At 41.3% G+C, this 21,278-nt stretch overlaps 1 protein-coding gene across 4 annotated transcripts in view; it reads right to left on the bottom strand.

Moving 5' to 3' along the window:
- The window catches only part of LOC144339910 (uncharacterized), a 37,348-nt gene that overhangs the window by 13,261 nt on the left and 2,809 nt on the right, over positions 1 to 21,278 (bottom strand). For 3 of the 4 annotated variants that reach the window (XR_013415487.1, XM_077997163.1, XM_077997164.1), the window contains exons 2-3: positions 9,185 to 9,451; positions 1,026 to 1,156 (exon numbers count right to left, since the gene is read on the bottom strand). Coding sequence is in view for 2 of the 4 variants with exons in the window: in XM_077997163.1 (XP_077853289.1) it covers positions 1,026 to 1,156; positions 9,185 to 9,298 (245 nt within the window). In the remaining 2 variants the exon portion in view is untranslated. The remainder of the gene's footprint in view (positions 1 to 1,025; positions 1,157 to 9,184; positions 9,452 to 21,278) is intronic. The other variant, XR_013415488.1, reaches the window with a different exon arrangement.

Raw genomic sequence — 21,278 nt, 5'->3', positions numbered from 1 at the left:
CAGGCAGATTGCTTGAGCTCAGAAGTTCGAGACCAGCCTAGGCAACATGGTGAAACGCTGTCTCTACCAAAAGTACAAAAATTAGCCAGGCATGGTGGTGCAGACCTGTAATCCCAGCTACTTGGGAGGCAGAGGTTGCAGTGAGCTGAGACTGCACCACTGCACTCCAGCCTGGGTGACAAAGTGAGGCCCTGTCTCAAAAAAAAACAAAAAAAAACTGTGGCTAAAGCAAGTGGGTAAATGCAATACCCAGTTGTGGGTAGAGGTCCCAGCCCTAACAGAGGCAGCTGAGGGAGCTCTCAGTGAAATGTACTGAGGTCTTCTCAGAAGGAAGGGAGGGACACCTCAGCTCCTCTGAAAGTGATCCACCTCCTAGTCACACTCCTGACCCAGTGTCCCAGCTATTCAGATCAGACGGACACCTCTTTTCATCTGCAGGAAGGCTGATGTTCCATGTTGAGATGGATTGTGACTCTACCCCTCGTGCAAGCCTGAACCTGGAGGGCATGCTGCCTGTGGAGAGGCAGCCCCGCTGAAGTGTTCAGGAAAGGCTATCTACAGGTGCACCCCATGGAGCACTACTCAGCCATAAAAAAGAATAAAATAATGTCTTTTGCAGCAACTTGGATAGAGCTGGAGGCCATTTATTCTAAGTGAAGTAACGCAGAAATGGAAAGCCAAATACCATGTGTTCTCACTTATAATTAGGGGCTAAGCTATGGCTATGCAAATGTATACACAGTGGTGTAATGAACTCTGGAGACTCAGAAGGAGGTAAGGGGGAGGCGGGAGAGCAATGAAAAACTACATACTGGGTACACTACTTAGGTGACAGGTACACTAAAATCTCAGATTTCACCACTATACAATTCATCCATTTAACCAAAAACCAATTGAACCCCAAAAACTATTGAAATAAAAAAAATATATAAAGATATATAGCTAGCAAAAAAGCATATAAAAATGCTCCATAGCACATGACATTAGGGAAATGCAAATTAAAACAATGAGATACCCCTACTCACCTATTAGAATGGTCAAAATCCGAAACACCAACAATGGCAAATGCTGGCAAGGATGTGGAGCAACAGGAACTCTCAATGATTGCTGTACAGATGCAAAATGGCACTGTCACTTTGGAAGACAGATTGGCGATCTGTCACAAAAATAAATAGATTCTTACCATATGATCCAGCAAGCATGCTCCTTGGTTTACCCAAAAGAGTTGAAACTTCTGTCCATACAAAAACCTGCACGTGGATGTTTATAGCAGCTTTAATCATAACTGCCAAAACTTGGAAGCAACCAAGATGTCCTTCAGTAGGTGAACAGATAAGTAAATTGCTGTACATCCAGACAATGGAATATTATTCAGCTCTAAAAAGAAATGAGCTGTCAAGATACAGAAAGACACGGAGGAAACTTAAGTGTGTATTGCTAAGTGAAAAAGCCAATTGGAAAAGACTACATACTGTTAATTTCAACTTTGCAACATTTTGGAAAAGAAAAAACCGCCAGAAGGTAAAACAAAACACAACAAAAGGTTGCCAGGGATTAGAAGGGTGGGAGGAATGCCTAGGTGGAACACAGACTATTTGCAGGGCAGTAAACTACTCTGTATGATACTATAATGGTGGATACATGTCATTATAAATGTGTCCAAACCCACTGGATATACACCACCAAGAGTGAACCCTAATATAAATGGTGGACTTTGGGGGATAATGAGGTGTCAGTGTTGCTTCATCACCTCTAACAAATGTACCACCTCTGGTGGGGGATATTGTTAGCTGGGAGGCTAGGCAAGTGGGTGGGTATATGAGAAATCTCTGTACTATCTACTTAATTTTGCTGTGAACCTAAATCTGCTCTAAAATATAAAGTCTATTTTTAAAAGCATATGTTCAATAAACTCAATTAATATATTTAATGAACTACTTGTATGTGAAATGATAACTTAAGTCACACATATGGCGATTTCAAAGCCTCTACACATTTGGTTAAAATGATTATTATCCAAAGACCTTAAAAACAACTATATGCAACTCAGCTCTAATATTCTGCCCATGGAAAAGTGCTACCCCAGGGTCAAATAATCAACCACAACCAAATTAATTTTGCCAAGTAATGGCAAAGGCTCAGTTAGTGCCAACTTCAACTAGAAATGCCACCTTATGCCTCCATTGTCCTGGAAGGTGGTCTCAGAGGCTCTGAAAAGCAGAAAGTAATGTGTCTCCACTGAATGCAGTCATGGAAATAGACCAAAGAAGTTTCTGTAATCCTGGAAACAAAGCTAGATATATCATTTCAGTATAAAGGGCAGATTCTAAACAGCCCAAACACTATCAAACACCATTATCAATGCCACACCTATAGAGTTCACAAGACACCATTTGTGGGAGGTGTGGCAGGAAAGTCCTTATGAAAAGATCAGGCCGGGCGCGGTGGCTCAAGCCTGTAATCCCAGCACTTTGGGAGGCCGAGACAGGCGGATCACGAGGTCAGGAGATCGAGACCATCCTGGCTAACATAGTGAAACCCCGTCTCTACTAAAAATACAAAAAACTAGCCGGGCGAGGTGGCGGGCGCCTGTAGTCCCAGCTACTCCGGAGGCTGAGGCAGGAGAATGACGTTAACCGGAGAGGCGGAGCTTGCAGTGAGCTGAGATCCGGCCACTGCGCTCCAGCCTGGGCGACAGAGCGAGACTCTGTCTCAAAAAAAAAAAAAAAAGAAAAGAAAAGATCAGTAGATCAGTGCCTCCCGTCTGAAATTAAAGACATAAATGTGGGAGAACACCTTATGCAAACAATTTCTCTTCTAGAGATTAGAAAGGCATTTCCTTGCTGGTCAGAAAGATGCTACACAACTACTGTCAGCTAAAAGACTTGAAAAAAAAAAACCACATAGGGAAAACAATTTTACTATGCCTCAAGAGTTGTGAGAAGTTCGTGAGCATCAAAATAAAAAGTGTATATAAATAGTTTATGCATCAGGGAATGCATTGGCGTTTGGAAGTTCAAATTAAAAAAAAAAAAAAAATGCATACAGTCCAGCTCCCAATCTGAAGCTCTACCAAGATCTAAACTCTTGATCTTGGGTTCTTTGAAGGACCTTGAAAGGTATTTAGTCCAACCTGCTACCCAATGCAAAAATCTCTTCTAAAACATATCTGATAGTCATGCTGCTTAGAGAGAATTTGCTGTTTTCTAAAACTCCCCATTCCAGTGTTGGATTGGCCTGTTGGGATGTTTTTGCTTAGTGTTAGCAAACAGTCCTTCCATCTAACTCCTAAACCCTGGGCCACACCCTTGCTTCTAGAACTAGAGACTAAGAATGATCCTTCTTCCTCATTCTAGCATTTACCAGCTATGTGACCTTCAAGTTAGTGAACTCTCCTGTGCATCAGCTGTATCTACTGAAAGGGAGATAACAGTACCTACCTCCTAGGGTTGAGGTGAGAATGAAATATTAGCACAGTGCCTGGCTTCTGTCGATCACCCAATAATTATTAGCTAGTATTATCATTAGCTATTGAATACAACCACCCTTCTGATAACTACGAAATGGCAACTTCTTTATTAGGCTTGCAAGGAATAGACATTTTCAGATTACCTTAAATCAGTGATTGTCACCCTTTCTGTGGAATGCTAGAATTTGGGGTTACACATTTGAAGGCTTGAAATGGTATCCACATTTATCCTGGGATTCCCCTGGTCCCCATCCACATCACTGCTATTTGAGTGGATCTTTACTTCCCTAATAGCCTCTGTCTTTGAAACCCAGAAGGTCCTTTTGCTTTGGCACTAGAATGCCATCAGGTTCCACCTCTGCTCCCTGAACTCTGACCTACAGCAGGCTAGACTCTGACTCTATTCCACGTCATGCGGTTCTCAATTAGCAATCTAGCTTCCTAGAACTGCATAACAACAGAAATGCTCCCCCAAAAAAGTCTTACCCATTGCAGCTCACTTGGGAAGCATTTAAGGCAATAAAATAAACCATCACATGTCCATTGAAAAGCACTGCCTTAAGTAATAGGGTTTATTTGGGGCCACCCTGAGAAACAGAGGGATCTGGAATCTCAACCTCAAAGCCAGACCACATGGAGACTAGAGCTGGTTCAGGAGCTGGAAGGTTGCTTAGGATACAATGCGGCTCTAACAACTGGGTTATACCAGTAAATAAAATTGCCATCTGTTGAGCTCTTAATATGGGCCAGGCACCATGCCAAGCATTTTACAAGTGTTAGCTATCTTTTTTTTTTTTTTTTTTAAACCTGTTTAAATTGTGGAATAAAATACTCTTAGAGTGTTCAAAACAAATGTACAGTATAATGAACAATCACAAAGCAAACACTTGTGTAACTACCTGCTCTGTTAAGAAACAGAAAATGCTCAAGCACTGCAGAGTCGTCTCGCTCTGAGCACTCCCTTCAGGCCCCAGGGCCCCTCCCTTCCTAGATGTAACCACTACTCTGATGTTTGTGATCATTGTTTCCTTACTTCTTTAAAATAGTTTCCTCAACAGTCTGTGCTATATAATATCAATATATAACTATATTATATACAGTTTTGCTTATTTTTGAATTCTAAAGTAAAATCATACATATTATTTCTTTTATTCAACATCGTGTTTATAAGATTCATTCATATTCTTCTCTATAGCATAGTTCATTCCCTCTCAGTGCCATATAGTACTCCATTATGTGAATATATCACAATCTATTTACTCATTCTACAGTTGATGGATATTTGCATTGTTTCTGAGGCCATCATAGCAATAAAATTATGAACATGCTTGTATGTGTGTATATGTCTATACACATACATATAATATATGTATATGTATACATGGTATATGTGAAAAGTTCCTCTTATATACACACACCCAAGAACAAAATTACTGGGTTGTGTACTGTGCATGTTTTTAGTTTTATTCCATAATGTCAGTGTGTTTTCCAAAATGGTTATACTAACCTACATTCCATCAGCAGCATATAGATATCCTGTTGTACCGTATCCTCACCAACAGTTGGTATCATCCAGTTTTTCATATATGCCCCTCTGATGAGAGTATGAAATATTTAATTGGAGTTTTGATGTCCAGTCTTTTAAACTTTAAATACATTGAATCATACTTCATGCATTCATCTCTATCTTGCTTCTTTTGCTCAACGTGGTGTTCAAGGATTCGTCCACAATGTTGCATAAGGAATCTCACTGTGTTTCTCTTTATTAATGATGTCTATCATCTTTTCATTGTTTTGACCAGTTTACTATCCTCTTTTGTTAAGTGTCTGTTTAAGTATTTTGCCTGTTTATCTACTGGGCTGCCTGCCTTTTTCTTACTGATTTGTAAAAGACTTCTGTTTTTTTCAAAAAGTCTGGAGACCAATTCTCTGGTGGTTTTGTGTTGTAAATATCTTCTTTGGTATTCACGCATATCTCTTTAAAGCTCACAACAACTCCAAGAAATAAATACTTTAATGTCTATGAACAGAACAGTCTTAGAGAAGTTGGGTGGCTTGTTCAAGGTCACTGAGCTAGTTAGCACAAGAGGTGGGAAATCAAACTCAGATCCGCTCAGCTTGAAAGCCTGGCTCTTAAGCACTCAGTCATACTGGGGACAGAGGTCATCCATCCCTCTCTAGCGCTCTGTGGGTCTTCAGCCCCTTCTCCTGCACCTGCTTCTCTCTTCTCTCCTTCTTTCCTTGTGACTTTAACTTATGACTTCCATTTCCTGCCCTCTCCTTGTGTGGACTTTCTTCTGACTCCCCACCTCCAAACATTGTCACTCACTTGGGTTCTCCTTCAAACTCCATGAAGGACATCTCCTCAGCTGCATTTGGCACTGTCGCCTTCGTGGGCAGGCTTTTACCCCAGACCACGTTATGGCCATGGCTCAGGTACTTTCCCACTCCAATCGACTGTGGCCATGGTGGCAGAATCCCATAGTCAGCCTGCCTTTGATGGAGCTGTGGGCCTGAGAGACAAGGGTGCAAAGGCTGCTCTCTAAAACAGCTGTCTCCTCTGGATCTTCATGTTTTTGGCCAATCATCACTGGCTCCTTTGACATCTCATCATTCCAATGATAACTCCCATTCCATCTTTCTTCCAGGACACTGCCTTCTTCCTCAGTCCCCACCTAAGCCCACTCAGGCATCAGCTTCCATCAGTTCTATGGCCTAAAAAACTGTTAAATATAACCACTCCTCTCCATGGCCACCTCCACCCGAGTCCAGGCTACCATTATCTCTCACCTGGACTCCTAAAACAGCTACCCTAGGTGCTCTTCACATCTACTTTTCCATCTTCCCAGTCCATTCCCCATAACGGCAGCCAGAGGCACCTGTTCAAAATGCCTATCTCATCATGTCAGATTGCATGAAATTCCCTTTGGCTTCTCCTTTCTCTTGGGATAAGGACCAAAACCCTCAAGATGAATCACAAGGCCCTACAAGGTCTGGCCCATGCCTCCCTCTTCATTCCCCACCTGGCTCTCTGCTCTCTGCCCCCACGGGATCTTCAGTCCTGCTGATATACCAGGTTCCCTCTACCACAGGACCTTTTGCACTGTCTACACTGCCTGGAATGTTGAGACTGCAAGAAAACGTGGTCTCATTTGCACTCTCATTGAGGTACATCCTGACTGGTAAGAAACATGGTATCTATCATTTAAATTTTCCATACCTTTTGACACAGTATTTCCACTTTTTTTTTTTTCTTTTTTTGCAAGACAGAGTCTCGCTCTGTGGCCCAGGTTGGAGTGCAGTGGCAGTGGCTTGATCTCGGCTCACAGCAACCTCCACCTCATGGGTCCAAGCAATTCTCCTGCCTCTGCCTCCTGAGTAGCTGGGATTACAGGTACACGCAACCATACCCAGCTAATTTTTATATTTTTAGTAGGGACAGGGTTTTGCCACGTTGGCTAGGCTGGTCTCAAACTCCTGATCTCAGGTGATCCGCCCATCTCGCCCTCCCAAAGTGCTGGGATTACAGATGTCACAGTGAGCCAGCGTGAGCCACTACGCCCAGCCAGTATTCCCACTTCTATGAATTCGTCCTTTAGAAATATGACCATAGGCTATATAAAAAGGTATGTAGCACAATTGTTTGCAAATCCTTATAATAGTGAAAATGGAAACAGTACACATATCTATCAACAAGATACTAGTCAAATAAACTATAATACATCCATAGCATGAAATATTATTCAGACATTAAAAAGAATGAGGTAGATTTCCTTGTGTTTATGTGAGAGGATATCCCAGATATATGAAGCTAAAAAACAAAATTCAGAAGTGTATGATTCCCCTTGTATGCTTTAAAAATACATTGCATGTATATTTTTAAAAGTTGCAAAAATATGCACAAACTGGTTGACAGTGGCTATGTCTGGGGAGGGAGGATGAGTTGACAGGGCATATTTTTTCCTATTGTTATATATTTCAGTAATATTTGATATTGCTATTTTATTACTATAATTTTATAATCTGAACAAATCTAATACAGTGAAAAAGATAGGTGCATAATTAAGTCTGCCATGTCTATCTTCTCCCTAGAATTAGTAAGTTCTATGAAGTCATCAAATGTTTCTATCCTATTCACTGTTATTTACCCCAAAGCCTAGTCAGTGCCAGGCACATAATATGTGCTCATTAAACATTAATTGAATAAACAAATAATGAGCTGTTTCTATGACCCCATAAAATGTGATACCCACTCAGTCCTCCACAAACAGACTCCTGGCTACCTCCTCCCTGGAGCTGTACTCCATAGTTTTAAAAAGTTGTAAAAGTGCTTGACTTTTTTATGGCAGTCACATCAAGCTATGTGCTGACACTCAGCTTCAGGGACTTCACACCAGTACTGCACTCAAGTCGGGTTCCCATTCTTGACTTAGGCAAATACTTTTTCTTAGACCCAAGTCAGGATTTCACAATTTGTCCCTGTTGAAGTTCATCATTTTGTTCGTGCCTGTCAAGGTGTTTTGAAACTCAACCCCTGACTGTAACCCAATACACATCCTACCAGCTTTATATTGCCTGCACATTTATGATGCGTTTTCTTCCAATTTAATTATAAAAAATGAAAATTGTACAGGGCAGAGCCTAGGACAGAATCCTGCAGCCCTCCCTGAGCAATGACCTCCCTGTTGACTTAGAGGGGTCTGGGCCTTCTGTTTGCTTCTCACACACAGGACGCTTATTCCCACCTCAGAGCCTCTGCACCTGCCGCTCACTCTACTTGGAATGCTCTCTCTCCAGATGGTAGCTCCTCCACGATCTTCAGGACTCAGCTCCAAGGCTTTCTCACCAGAAAGGGTTTCCTACTACCTAGGCTAAAAGGATCCCCGTCCCCTACTCCACATTACTCTGTTTTGTTTTCTTTAAGGCACTTGTCAATCACTAAAGTTATCTTGTTCACATTTTTCATTTACCTGTTTATTACCTGCTCCTTCCCCCTACCCCAATGTCAGCGGGGATATTGTCTGCCTTATCCATTGCTCTAATGCCTGGAGCACCGCAGTCACTCAGTAAGTATTTCCCACATGATTGAATAATAGACAGAGTTGGTCAAATACCCTGACACCTACTTGCACTGTCTTCTAGACCCATGTCTCCATTTTACCTGCAAGGATGGTCCTGGGACTATTGTATAACAAATTACTTCAAGTTTGGAGGAGTCAACAAACACAAATTTATTCTCTCATAGTTCTGGAGGCCAGAAGTCCCATACCTGTTTCAGTGGGCCAAAATCAACGGGCCAAAATACCTCACTCCTCCAGCAGCTCTGTGGGGAGAATCTGTTCTCCACCTCTTCCAGTTCCCCCTGGCTGCAGTGTTCCTCGGTGTGTAGCTGTCTCACTCCAATCTCCATCGCAAGCATCTTTAAATCTTTCCTGCTCCATCTTTACATCGCTTTCTCCTCTGCGCATGTCATTATTTCTCTGCTTCCTTCTTATATAAGGATACATTTAATGGCATTTAGGGCCTAACTGGCTAATCCAGGATAATCTCTCCAACTCAAGGTCCTTAACTTAATCACCTCTACAAAGCCTTTACCATATAAGGTAACATTCATAGGTTTCAAGTATTAGGACCTGATATCTTCAGGGGCCGCCATTCAGCCCAACAGAGTTTATTACTGATTTCGTGAAATGCCTTTGGAAAACCGAGACATACCATGTGTCCAGATTTCTCTTTTCCACCTCTCGGGTAGGGCCTGCCACAGAGGAGAGCTCCGTAAATGCTTCTTGAAGGAGTAGATGAATAGAAGATGTTGTTCCGCTCTACCATTCCCCACCCCAGCCCTCAAAAAGAGAAAAGAATGGGTCTATGACTCCTTTAGCATAACTGGTTTCTCCAGTTCGCAGACCCTTGAGAAGCTGAGGGGTTTCAGAAACGGGGAAGCTCTTCATAACTGGTGGCCATCTGACGCGCTGCCAATACCTATTGGGAGGGATACAGAATTACTGAATGAGCAATAAGACTAAAATTATTTACAAACAAGCTTTGCCCACTACAGAGGGTGTGGGCTTTGTTCATATTTGATTTCTTTTCCTCCCCAACACTCTGAAGAGGGTTGTACTGTAGCCAAATTAGTTCTTTGGCTACTGAACAGGAGGATGGGAGAGGGAGACCAAATGGCACTGAATAGGCAGGAGGAAATGAGTTTATCTTCCCCAAACAGAAGGGACCCCTGATGCACTTCATATAAAAGTACAGCATCTTGGGAGGAGGCCAATCAAACCCCTAACAGGGTCATTTCATAATACAAACTATTCTCAAGCCCCTGGTCTGGACCCCAGACTTCTGGTTCCCTGCTGTTGGAGCAGGTTATTCTACAGTTAGCACATTTATTGCTCTTTCATAATTTCTTATCAAAACCAAACATTTGCTCCTTGGTCTTCATCCCCAAGACACCCCACCATGATGGAGTTCTCTTGAGATATCAGATAATGGGGTTCGGCACCCTGAGATTGCACCTGGGGTAGATCCCAGGGTCCCCACTGTGAGTGCAGGGGGAAAGGCTCTGAAAGCTGAGGGCCAACGTGAAGCCCTGTCTCAGCATCACAGTGGTGCTATAATGGTGCTCAAGACCTCCCCTCCCTCAGTCCACAAGAAAAGGGACTCTGATGGAAGTAGGGGTGAGGCTGAGGACAACTAAGTGGACTCTTATAAGGTAGTCCACCTTATAGTAGACTATAAGGTGGAGAGGAAGGAGGGATTCTCTTCTCTCCCTACCCCTGGTGTAAGCATTGAGAAGGTCAAACAGGCACAGTAAAGGGCCAAGGGCAAAGCGGGATGTTCAAGTCTACCTTCAAAGACAAAGAAGGGGTTTTTGAGATTCACATGTGGTTCAAGCCAGCACATCAGCAAAGGATGCAGCACAGATGCAAACTCAGGCACAATGGTCCTAGCTAGAGCAGGATGTGTACTTGTGGGGCACGCCCTCCTGACCATGGTGTAAGAACTCTGCCGTGAAGCCTGGGGACGCCATTCCAAGGAGAGCTGCTTGCTCTGGGGGAGCTACAACAGGCTGTAGCATTTTCTTGACTAAGTATTAGAATCTTGGGTTGGTGCCACAGTTTTCTGGAAAACACATCAGTGCAATTATAAAGCACATCAATGGGACAATATGATATATTCGGCAAGATTCTCAACAAACTAGTCCCTTTTGACTCCCATTACGGCCTTCTATTATACAAATAGAGGCACGTGTGGTTCTATTTTGTGGTTGAGGAAAAGAATTCTCATCACTAGTTCTTACTTGCAGTAACTTCTCTGTGAATTAATTTCCAAAGTGGCTAAACCCCTTCTGAAGGATATAATGAACCACGGAAACGGAAACAAAAATTATCTCACCTATCTACAATGCCCGTACTATAAAGCTGGAAACAAGGAGATCAAGGGGTTTACAGCATCAGATAAGACTGTAAAAGTTTCACAGGTTAATTTTGTTGGAAACCTGGTCCTTTTAAAAAGTACAAAACTCTGTAAAGGAAGAGACTGATAGCTATAACTGTATAAAAAGTAAAATGATGTTGTCTGAACCCACATCAATCTACCATATCTGTATACACATAAATCTACCATAAATAAAGTTAAAAGACAAATAGCAAGTCAGGAAAAAATCTCGCAATTTATAATGTATAGGGGTATTTTATTTAAAATATAAAGAGCTTTCACAATTCATTAAGAGAAAGGTGAACACTCTAAAAGAAAGGTAGGCAATTTACAAAAAAATGAAATACAAATCATCAATAAGCAGAGATACAACTGAAATAAGCTGGAGGCGAAATTCTCTCCTCAGACTGAAAGACGAAAAAGAATCATCCGTATAGCACCTATGAGGCCATGAGGAAATGGGAATCCTCACACACCCTGGCAAGGTTTGGCAATTTCAAAACTGTAAATGTGCATTCACTTTGACCTGGCAATTTCATTTACAGAAAACCATCCTAAAGAAATAATCACAGGCTGGGCGCGGTGGCTCAAACCTGTAATCCCAGCACTTTGGGAGGCTGAGGCAAGTGGATCACTTGAGGTCAGGAGTTCGAAACTAGCCTGGCCAACAAGGATGAAACTCTGTCTCCACTAAAATCACAAAAAATTAAATAAAAAAAAAATAGCCAGACATGGTGGCGGGCACTTGTAGTCCCAGCTACTTGGGAGGCTGAGGCAGTGGAACAGCTTGAATTCAGGAGGCAGAGGTTGCAGTTAGCCTGGGCAACAGAACAAGCCTCCATCTCAAAAAGAAAAAAGAAAAATAAACAATCGTAGATGTGCAAAAAGATTTAGCTACACACAACATTTATTGCAGCACTGTCAATAATATATAGAAATATTTGAAAAACCTAAATGCCAAAACTGGGGATTAGTTAAAAATATTATAGTTTAAGAACGAATCACTAGAATATTATAGTCTTTAAAAGTGATTATTTAAAAAGTGAGTATATTGATCTATATTGGCTATGTTATCATATAGTTCTAGATATTTAATATATATAAAGTGGCTTGGTTTGGAGATTGGGGATCTAAAGGTATATAAATATATTATTAATAATGTGTGGCATTACATATATATCAAAATATTAACACTTATTCATAGGCTTCTAACTCTTATTTATGCCTTTCATTTCCTTCTAAATGTTTTGCAATGATTGCTTTCTATGCAAGGGAAAAAATACAACTATTTCATAAAGAGGATGCACATGTGGGCAACTACTCTTAAGCTGGAAACATCCTTTTTGGCCACTGACAACTCACAGAGTAAACAAAAAAGACTAAAGTGCATTATTTAAAATTAGGGTAGCCATACAATTTATCATCTAAACCAGGACACTTTTGATTCTGAAAGGCGAAGCTATTAATACTTTTACTGGGACAAGTAGCATAATCCAGGACTCCCTAGGCAGACTCAGCTGTTTGGTCAGCTTACTTAGAATGAATGTTGGAGTGTTCAAGGGTAAGCCACAAATGTAGAGACTACCCTTTTATCAGTACGATTGGGTGTAGTTTTTAAACTTGCCAACCAGATGGCTAAAGGATCTTGAAAAGTTCATCTTTCTCACCTAATTAGCTCGTTTGGATTGACAGAGCCCTAATTTAGAGATTTGTTATTGAAAAAAAGTATTTCTCAAAGAAATATACCACTTGAGACCGGGCGTGGTGGCTCAAGGCTGTAATTCCAGCACTTTGGGAGGCCAAGGTGGGCGGATCACCTGAGGTTGGGAGTTCAAGACCAGCCTGACCAAAATGGAGAAACCCCGTCTTTACTAAAAATAAAAAATTAGCCAGGCGTGGTGGCACATGCCTGTAATCCCAGCTACTAGGGAGGCTGAGGCAGGAGAATCACTTGAACCCGGGAGGCGGAGGTTGCGGTGAGCCGAGATTGCGCCATTGCACTCCAGCCTGGGCAACAAGAGTGAAACTCCATCTCAAAAAAAAAAAAAAAAGAAATATACCACTTGACTAAGAACACACTGTATTATTAGCTATACTATGTCACATTGCAGATTTTAATCTTGGAAACATTGTGCAACTCTTTTAAAGTCTTCATGATTCCAAACTTCCTGAGACTCACCTGGTTTCCACTAAGGACTTTATACAGGGAACTATTATCTCTGTGACCTGAGGCTCTTACTTAAGATGGCCACTATTCGCATCCTTCAGCCCTGGGTCGCTCTGCCCACCAGCTATTTATATCCTCCTTGCCTTTCACAGCCAGGCTCAAGTTTCTCCTCTCTCCTGAGCCTTTGCTGCCCACCACAGTCATCCGTGCTGCTCAGCCTCCTGTGACATTTATTACCTGCACATCAGATCAGCATCTTCTCACAGGCTATCCTGTTTCCTAATTATTGATTGTACACAATCTCCCTCAAACTAAATAAGCTCCTCGTAAGAAACAACTATTCTTAGTCTATACCACGTGGCACTTGGCACTCGGCCAGGCAAGGTAAGTCTGTCAACCCCTCTTAGCCCGCTTATAAAGTGGGGGTTGTAATTCCTTTGTATACTCCACCTCCAACGCAAACTGGGGTAGTAACAAGGCATTATAAGAGATAATTTTTTAAATTAGCCAAATACCCTAAATGCCAGGGTATTTGCGTAAGTGGAAAAATAAAAGCCTTCTCAACTGAAGCAAGGCCTTTTCCCCTTTAAAACATCATGAAATGACACACACTACAGATTCAGAACAAACTTAGAAGAGAACAAATCTGTTGAAGAATAGTGTCTCGTGTTAAAAAATGGCTGCATAGGTACAAAGGATAAAAGCTTGGACAGGCTGTGTTAACACCTGCAATGCTGTCACTCCCATCTTATAATATTTTACTTGTATTTTGATTCTCCCTGTAGACGGCCAATATGGAGCTCATCCATTGATCAATTCCCCAACATTTGTGCCCACCCTCCTAAGAGTCCAGCACCTGCCATTACTTGGCATCGATCACAACCTAAGCAACGCATGTTGCTAAATCAATCATGGGTCAATCTATAATTGAAATAACATTCTTTGCACCTCCCCGCTGCCAAATTTATTAAACTAATATAAATGTCGATGTCTCTTTCTTCCAAGATGAGCTTACAATGACTTAAGCCCTAACTGCAGTGTGAACAACCAAAATTAGATACCAAGGCTCTTTTATTTATTCCATGACCCAAGACACTATGTTTCTCATACACAAAAGAAACCTTGGGAAATCTGCCAACTCAAATGTATTACTTGCAAATGGCATCACTCTGCAATACCAACACGTGGCTGGCAAGACAGGGTGACTCCTTTTCAAGCAAAAACTAAAATTCCCAGATGAACTGGTTAAACATCCAAAGAGACATCAATGACACCATTACTTCTGCTAGTCCATCTAGCACCTGAGTGAGCTTTAGGAAAAGGCTCACCTGCTTCAAAAACTCGACTTCCATCTGTTAGAAAATAGCCTTTACAGTCCCGATTTTGTTAGAATAAGCTACTTTACTGCCATCTGCCAGAAAAATTATCATAATAAATCTCTGATGTCTGTGATTTGAACAGTGACTCCTTAGAAGGGACACAATTGTACAGTGTACAACCTACACAGCAGTACTGGCCAGGTGTTTAATAACTTTGGAATATAATAAACCAGTAGGGGGAAATCATGCTTTATTTTACTTCCCCTCTGAGCCTCAGTTTCATCATCCATACATTGGCAATAATAAGAGCTATCTAGTATCGGTGTCTTAGCACTGATCAGGCTTCCTATTGGAGTAGGAAAGCTATGGTTTGTGAAAGATAAAGACAATAAAAGAAGACCACGTTACTTGATTATCACACAATAACTATAACCATAAGATGGAGAGCTCACATTCTCTGACTCTACAATATCATTCATCCAATTATATAATTTAGTTCTTCATATATTGAAAGTGAAAAGATTTTGGGTTTTTTGGTAGTGATGATGGGTCTCGCAGCCCCCACCACACTCTCTTACTAGATTTCTGATTGAAGAAGCCCACAATGCAAGGTAGTTGATGAGAGTTAGGCATTTACTATCTAGAAATGAAAAAGAAAAAAAAAAAACTAAAATTAATTGGCCTACATCAGGGTTTCTCTCGATCTCATCACTATCATTTTGGATGTGATCAACCTTTGAGATAGGGGCCGTCCTGTGCGTTCCATTGTAGGAAGTTTACCAGCATCCTTGGCTTCTACCCGCTAGATGTCAGTAGCACCTTCACGCCCTAGTCATGACAACCAAAAACATCTCCAGACATTGCCAAATGTCCTCTGGGAGGAGGGGGTGGCAAAACTGCCCACAGTCGAGAAACACTGGCCTACACAGAAATTCAAATTCATGGCCGTAGCATCATTCTTGGGAAACAGCAAGCTGGCCTCCCACCAAAGGAGACCTGGACTTTAAATTCTACTATGGGTGTTCTATGTCCTTAAAGGTTCTAGCTTCTACTTCCTGTCATATAAATAAAACCCAGACTCTGGCCTCTCACTTCCAGGATTTCCTCCTTTGCAGGGTATTAAAAGGTAGGGCTGGGGGCAAGTGTTAGGGACGACATCATGGCCCAGGCATCCCCCTCTGCTCACTTGGTACTTGGCTGCCTGCTGGGGTCCCAGCACTGCCATCTTTTCTTGAATAATGGTGCTGTTACCACACAGGGCTGGCATGAGCTGGATACTTGCAGCCTTCCTGTTGTGACTCCTACAGAAATATAAACTCATAATTTAGTTTCCCATAGCACAGCTATCGAAGGCTCGGTTATTTAACAAAACCTTGGGTAAAGTAAAAGAAATGACAACACAGAAAACCTTACAATGGGGTACTGGATTTGAAGGATTCCAGAGTCACACCTTGGTCATTCCAGACAGGTCCCCTTTCCAGACGCTGCGTGGCCCAGCTCCCAGCCCACAGGGTTCATCTGCTTCTCTCCCACCACCCAGAGAGACCTTCAGTCCCTTCCCCTCTGAGAAGCCCAGGGGTTCCATGCCCTGTCTCAGGTCTGCTCTCTCCCTCTCTTCCAGCCTTCACTTTCCATGGCTCTACTTTCTCCCTTCTGGCCTGATGGACAGCTGGGAGCATCCACATCATTCAAGAAAATTCCCAACTACCACTCACAGAGGTTGGCCTTTTTAGATACTTAGAAGACAATATCTCTCAATAATTCATTTCCCTAAGTCTGAGATATTTGTCTTGGAAAATCATCTCATGGGAAGCTTCACCAAGATCCGAGCTGGCTGTCATCATCGGGCCCATCTTTACAGCATCCTGTGGGCATGAGGTGAGGTTCTGTTTCCTATGATCTTCTGGACATGGCAAATGTTGAACAATGTCATGTATAACGCACTTCCCAGGAATTATTAAAAAAAAAAAAAAAACTTTTTTAGAGATAGAATTCACTAAATCTATAATGAAAAAGTTTTTTTTTAAGACTACAAAGCATATTATTTAAAGAAGAGTAATTAATTGATGCAGGAAAAAAAAAACAGTTCAAACAACGAACAGAAAAAGAGCTCAGAAACAGACCCAGGTGTTTGGAAAATAAGTATAAGAAAGATCTCTAGAGAAAGGATAAACTATTCAATATATGGTTCTGAGGATAAATGGCAACTGTTTGAAAAAAGATTGAAAATTAATTTTTTACCTCACATAATTAACCAAAAGATTCCAAGATCTGAATATAAAAACAAAAACCTATAAAGCATAAAGACAAAATATACGAAACCATTTTATGACTTTGAGGAAGTGAAGGTCTTCTTAAGCAAGACACAAAAAACAAAAGGCCTCAAGGAAAAGCCTGAAATGTTGACTGTTTCCAAAGGGGAGAAAAAGTGTGTGTGGAAAAGATGCCATAAACAAAGTCAAAAGAAGAAAAGCAACAAGCTGGAAAATTACAGTATTTCCAAATAGAGAAAAGATCCAAATTGAGAATACATAGAGAATTCCTACAAATCAATAAGCAGATCTAAAAAATACCAATGACAAATCATCAAAGGATACTAACAGCAATTTACAGAGTACAAATACAATGAACATGAGAGGAAAATGCTCAAAAAACACACCACAAATGAGGGAAATACAAATCAAATTTTTTTTTTTTACTCATAACATTGGCAAAATTTAAAAGGTTTGAAAATGTTGAGCATTAATTAAGGAAATGGGCACATCTCTGTACTGCTAGTGGAAGTATAAATTACTCAGCTACTTCAGAAGACAGTCTGGCAGAACCATTAAAATTAAAAATGCACATACCCAGCAATTCTATTTCTGGGTAGTAATACTTCCTCACGTGCCCAGGAAGCATATATAAAAATAAAGATGTTGACTACCTATTTTTCATAAAAACTAGAAACCCAAATGTCTATCAATAAGATAACAGATAAATATTTGGGAGGCCGAGGTGGGTGGATCATTTGAGGTCAGGAGTTCAAGGCCAGCCTGGCCAACATAGTGAAATCCCACTTCTGGTAAAAATACAAAAATTAGCCGGGCGTGGTGGCGGGTGCCTGTAATCCTAACTACTTGGGAGGCTGAGGAAGGAGAATCACTTGAACTCAGGAGGTGGAGGTTGCAGTGAGCCGAGACTGCACCACTGCACTCCAGCCTCAGCGACAGAGCAAGAGTCTGTCTCAAAATAAATAAATAAATAAAAAATAACACATAAATAGACCCTGGAACATTTTATGGAATACCATGAAGCAGTTTAAAAGAATGAGGTATTTCGATATATAATGACATTTAACAGCACATGTGAAAAAAGAAAATTATAGAAAAATGTCGGTAAAGTGATACTATTCACATTAGAAAGAAAAAAAAAGACAATACACACAGCAATATCATCTATACCTTTAAAGACAGACATATACAGTAGGTAAATGTCTAGAAAATGGTATGAAGAATGCCTTCAGACCTGGGGGTACAGGAGTGACCACATTTGAAGGGGTTATTTCTCCCTTATCTCTATTGTTTCACTATTCTTTCTCATGAGGAGAACATGCTTATTCATAATGTATTCATTTGTTTTCACACTGCTGATAAAGATATGCCCAAAACTGGGAACAAAAAGAGGCTTAGGCCGGGCACGGTGGCTCATGCCTGTAACACTAGCACTTTGGGAGGCTGAGGCGGATGGATCACCTGAGGTCACCAGCCTGGCCAACATGGTGAAACCCCATCTCTACTAAAAATAGAAAAATTACCCAGGTGTGGAGGCAGATGCCTGTAATCCCAGCTACTTGGGAGGCTGAGGCAGGAGAATTGCTTGAACCTGGGAGGCGGAGGTTGCAGTGAGCCAAGATCATGCCGTTGCACTCCAGCCTGGGTGACAGAGCAAGACTCCGTCTCCAAAAAAAAAAAAAGAGGTTTAATTGGACTTACAGTTCCACATGGCTGGAGAGGTCTCAGAATCATAGCGGGAGGCAAAAGGCACTTCTTACATGACAGTGGCAAGAGACAAATGAGGAAGAAGCAAAAGTAGAAACCCCTGATAAACCCATCAGATCTCGTAAGACTTACTTACTATCACAAGAACAGCATGGGAAAGACCAGCCCCCATGACTCAATTACCTCCCCCTGGGTCCCTCCCACAACACGTGGAAATTCTGGGAGATACAATTCAAGTTAAGATTTGGGTGGGGACACAGCCAAACCATATCATATGATTTTCAAAATTCACTGTCAAGTTTCTTTTATGTAAGAAACACATTTTTCAAAGAAAACAATAACAAGCAGAAATCATACTCTGCTTAGTTTTAAGACAACTATCTACCTCATCATGCAAAGGCAGTTTTGTCTGCAACCAAACTGGATTTTGCAGTTCCTCTGCATAGCAAATGGTCTTTCAGGACCTTTCCTGAAGAAAGGTATATTTATGTATTACCATGATGTATATGTCAAGAGGAGGTTTTGGGCAGAGGTTTCGGACAGGCCTCCACATAACTGATGCAGGCCAGCAGCTCATGTAAAGGAGAGAAGCGCTTTAGTTTCCTTTCTAAGCAGAAGGATGTCTCAGAAGCAACCAGAGGAGCTACTCCTAGGTGACTGTCAGCCTGTCTCTGACTGGCAGCTATCTAAATGATGCACTGAAACTGAAGTATCATCACAGTGAACATTGAACCACTGTCCACTGTGTGCCAAGCCCTATGCCTGGGGCTCAGTACCCAGAATCTCAATCCTCACAACAATCCCAAGAGAAGAGCTTTACTACCCATTTCAGAGATGAGGAGCCTGAGGTTCAGATGGATCAAGGCAGGTTCTCAAGCAAATGACTAAAGGGCAATTCTAATTCACACCTGCCCATCTCAAGCCTATGCTCTGGCCTCCACCCTGTACTGCCTCCCACACCATAGCAAATGGTAGGTTTGAAAATATGGATGGGCTTTGCTCAAAGTAATATGTGTGCATTAATGTTAACTTTCTTTATATGTAGGTTAAGGGCCAAAAGTGATTTCTACAAGAATCCTAAAGAGAAGTTATCATCTCTCCTGTCTCACCCTTGCAAAAGGATAGTGGTCAGGAATGGGGCTGGATCTGCCACATTCTGGGGAACAGAGATGACCTCAACCTTCAGCACCAGAGCAGTTCCAGAGAGCACCGACTGACCAAAGTCACAGGTGAATCAGTCAAGAGTTTTAAGACCAGCTTTCCCTCGAGATAACACACTCCCGTGCTGCTGGCTGTTCTGCCCCAGTCAGAATGCAAATGTTTGTGTAGTTATATTTATTAATAGAGTCCATGGTTAGCCAGGCCTGGCACATGGCTAGGGATCTGTATTGAAACCAATAAGTAAAAGCCTGGAATTTCTATTTTCGTTCCCACTTCTGTTGCTACTGGGGGCCTTTTATCCAGTCCTGTTTTTAATCCAGCAGCCTGCAAGGGGCAGGAAAGAGGCAGGTAAAGTTGTCTAGCAAGGCAGAGTAGAAGGCACACCTGCCCTCCAGATGCCGAGAGCTTTCATAAAAGGTAACAACGTAGGTAACAAATTTCCCCCAAACTGTAATTCTCAGGGAGAGTGGGTTAGGGAAATAAATTTAGAGAGAAGAGTGGCAGATGGGATAGATGGATTCAATTAAGGCAAAGAACATCAAACAATTCCGGGGATGCCTCATTCTAATGGAACATGTCATTTTCTCCTCATTGCCTCCAGGTAACTCCCAACACACTAGGTAGGAAGTAGGGTGCTCACACGGTGCCTCAACCCCAGCAGGAGTTTAATATCCTCAAATGAGAGAGCTAATATTCCCTCTTCTCTTCTTTTCAATAATGTGGTGAAACAGCACATGAATCAGACTAAGTGAATGCAGGATACATATTAGATGCACATTTCTACAGAACCAGGTGTTATTCAAATTAAATAGGTATTTTCCATTGTCATCTCCATAGAACAGATTTCTTTATTTCGTCTACGGGAGACTCTCCTTTTTAATTAAACCAACCACACTGTCATTTTCCTAAGAAAGATAATAAAACAATAAAAATATTTACATCCCTTTTATCTCCCTAAACATTAATCATGAGGGGAAGAGGGTGTTTTGCCTTTGCTAGATAGTTTTATCACATAGACATTATACTAATATGCTTTAAATTACTGTTTTACAGGTCACTTTATCCTTATTAAGGATGTATTAGATTCTTGTTGCCTCTAACAGTATTTGTAATTATTTACTACCAAAAGGAATTCAATTCTGTAAAAAATTAACCACCATATATAGTTGATATATGAGTATTGATATGTATATAATACATATACAGCATGTAAACCTGAACATTACTTCCAATTGACCTCAATTTTCATCCAAAGTCAAGTGTAAATGTCTAGTAGTTTGATAAGCAATGCTTTCTTTATTCTCTGCCTCTCAGTTATGCAATTTGATTGACAGTCATGTTATCCAACACAGTCATAGGTGGGTTATAGTTTCAACAAGTCAGTATTATTATATCTATAGTCAATGGAGAGACTGGGGAAGGCTTAGAGTAAAGCAACTCCACAATTATACTCCATAACTAACTATAACAATGTAGATGTATTCTGTTACCAATTAAACGTGGCAATGCATATAAAGTCTTCTTTTGTAGAGATGCTAAATCACTTTTAGATCCTAGCCCACAATTTACTATGCTGTAGAGTAAAATCATCCCAAATAGAAGGAAATAATATTTGGGCTGTCAGACCCTCTTCAAGGTCCTGTGTAGTAACCTCCATTTGAGAGACTCCGCTGGGAAAGTAAGCTCATGCTAAAATATGGAACTATTGATTTGCTTCACTATAACTGAGGTGCCCTGACTTC

Source organism: Macaca mulatta, chromosome 3 (genome assembly GCF_049350105.2).
Source record: "Macaca mulatta isolate MMU2019108-1 chromosome 3, T2T-MMU8v2.0, whole genome shotgun sequence".
Classification (NCBI taxonomy): Eukaryota; Metazoa; Chordata; class Mammalia; order Primates; family Cercopithecidae; genus Macaca; species Macaca mulatta.
The sequence above is the reverse complement of the archived record's forward strand: the minus strand, read 5'-3'. Positions and strand labels throughout refer to the sequence as shown.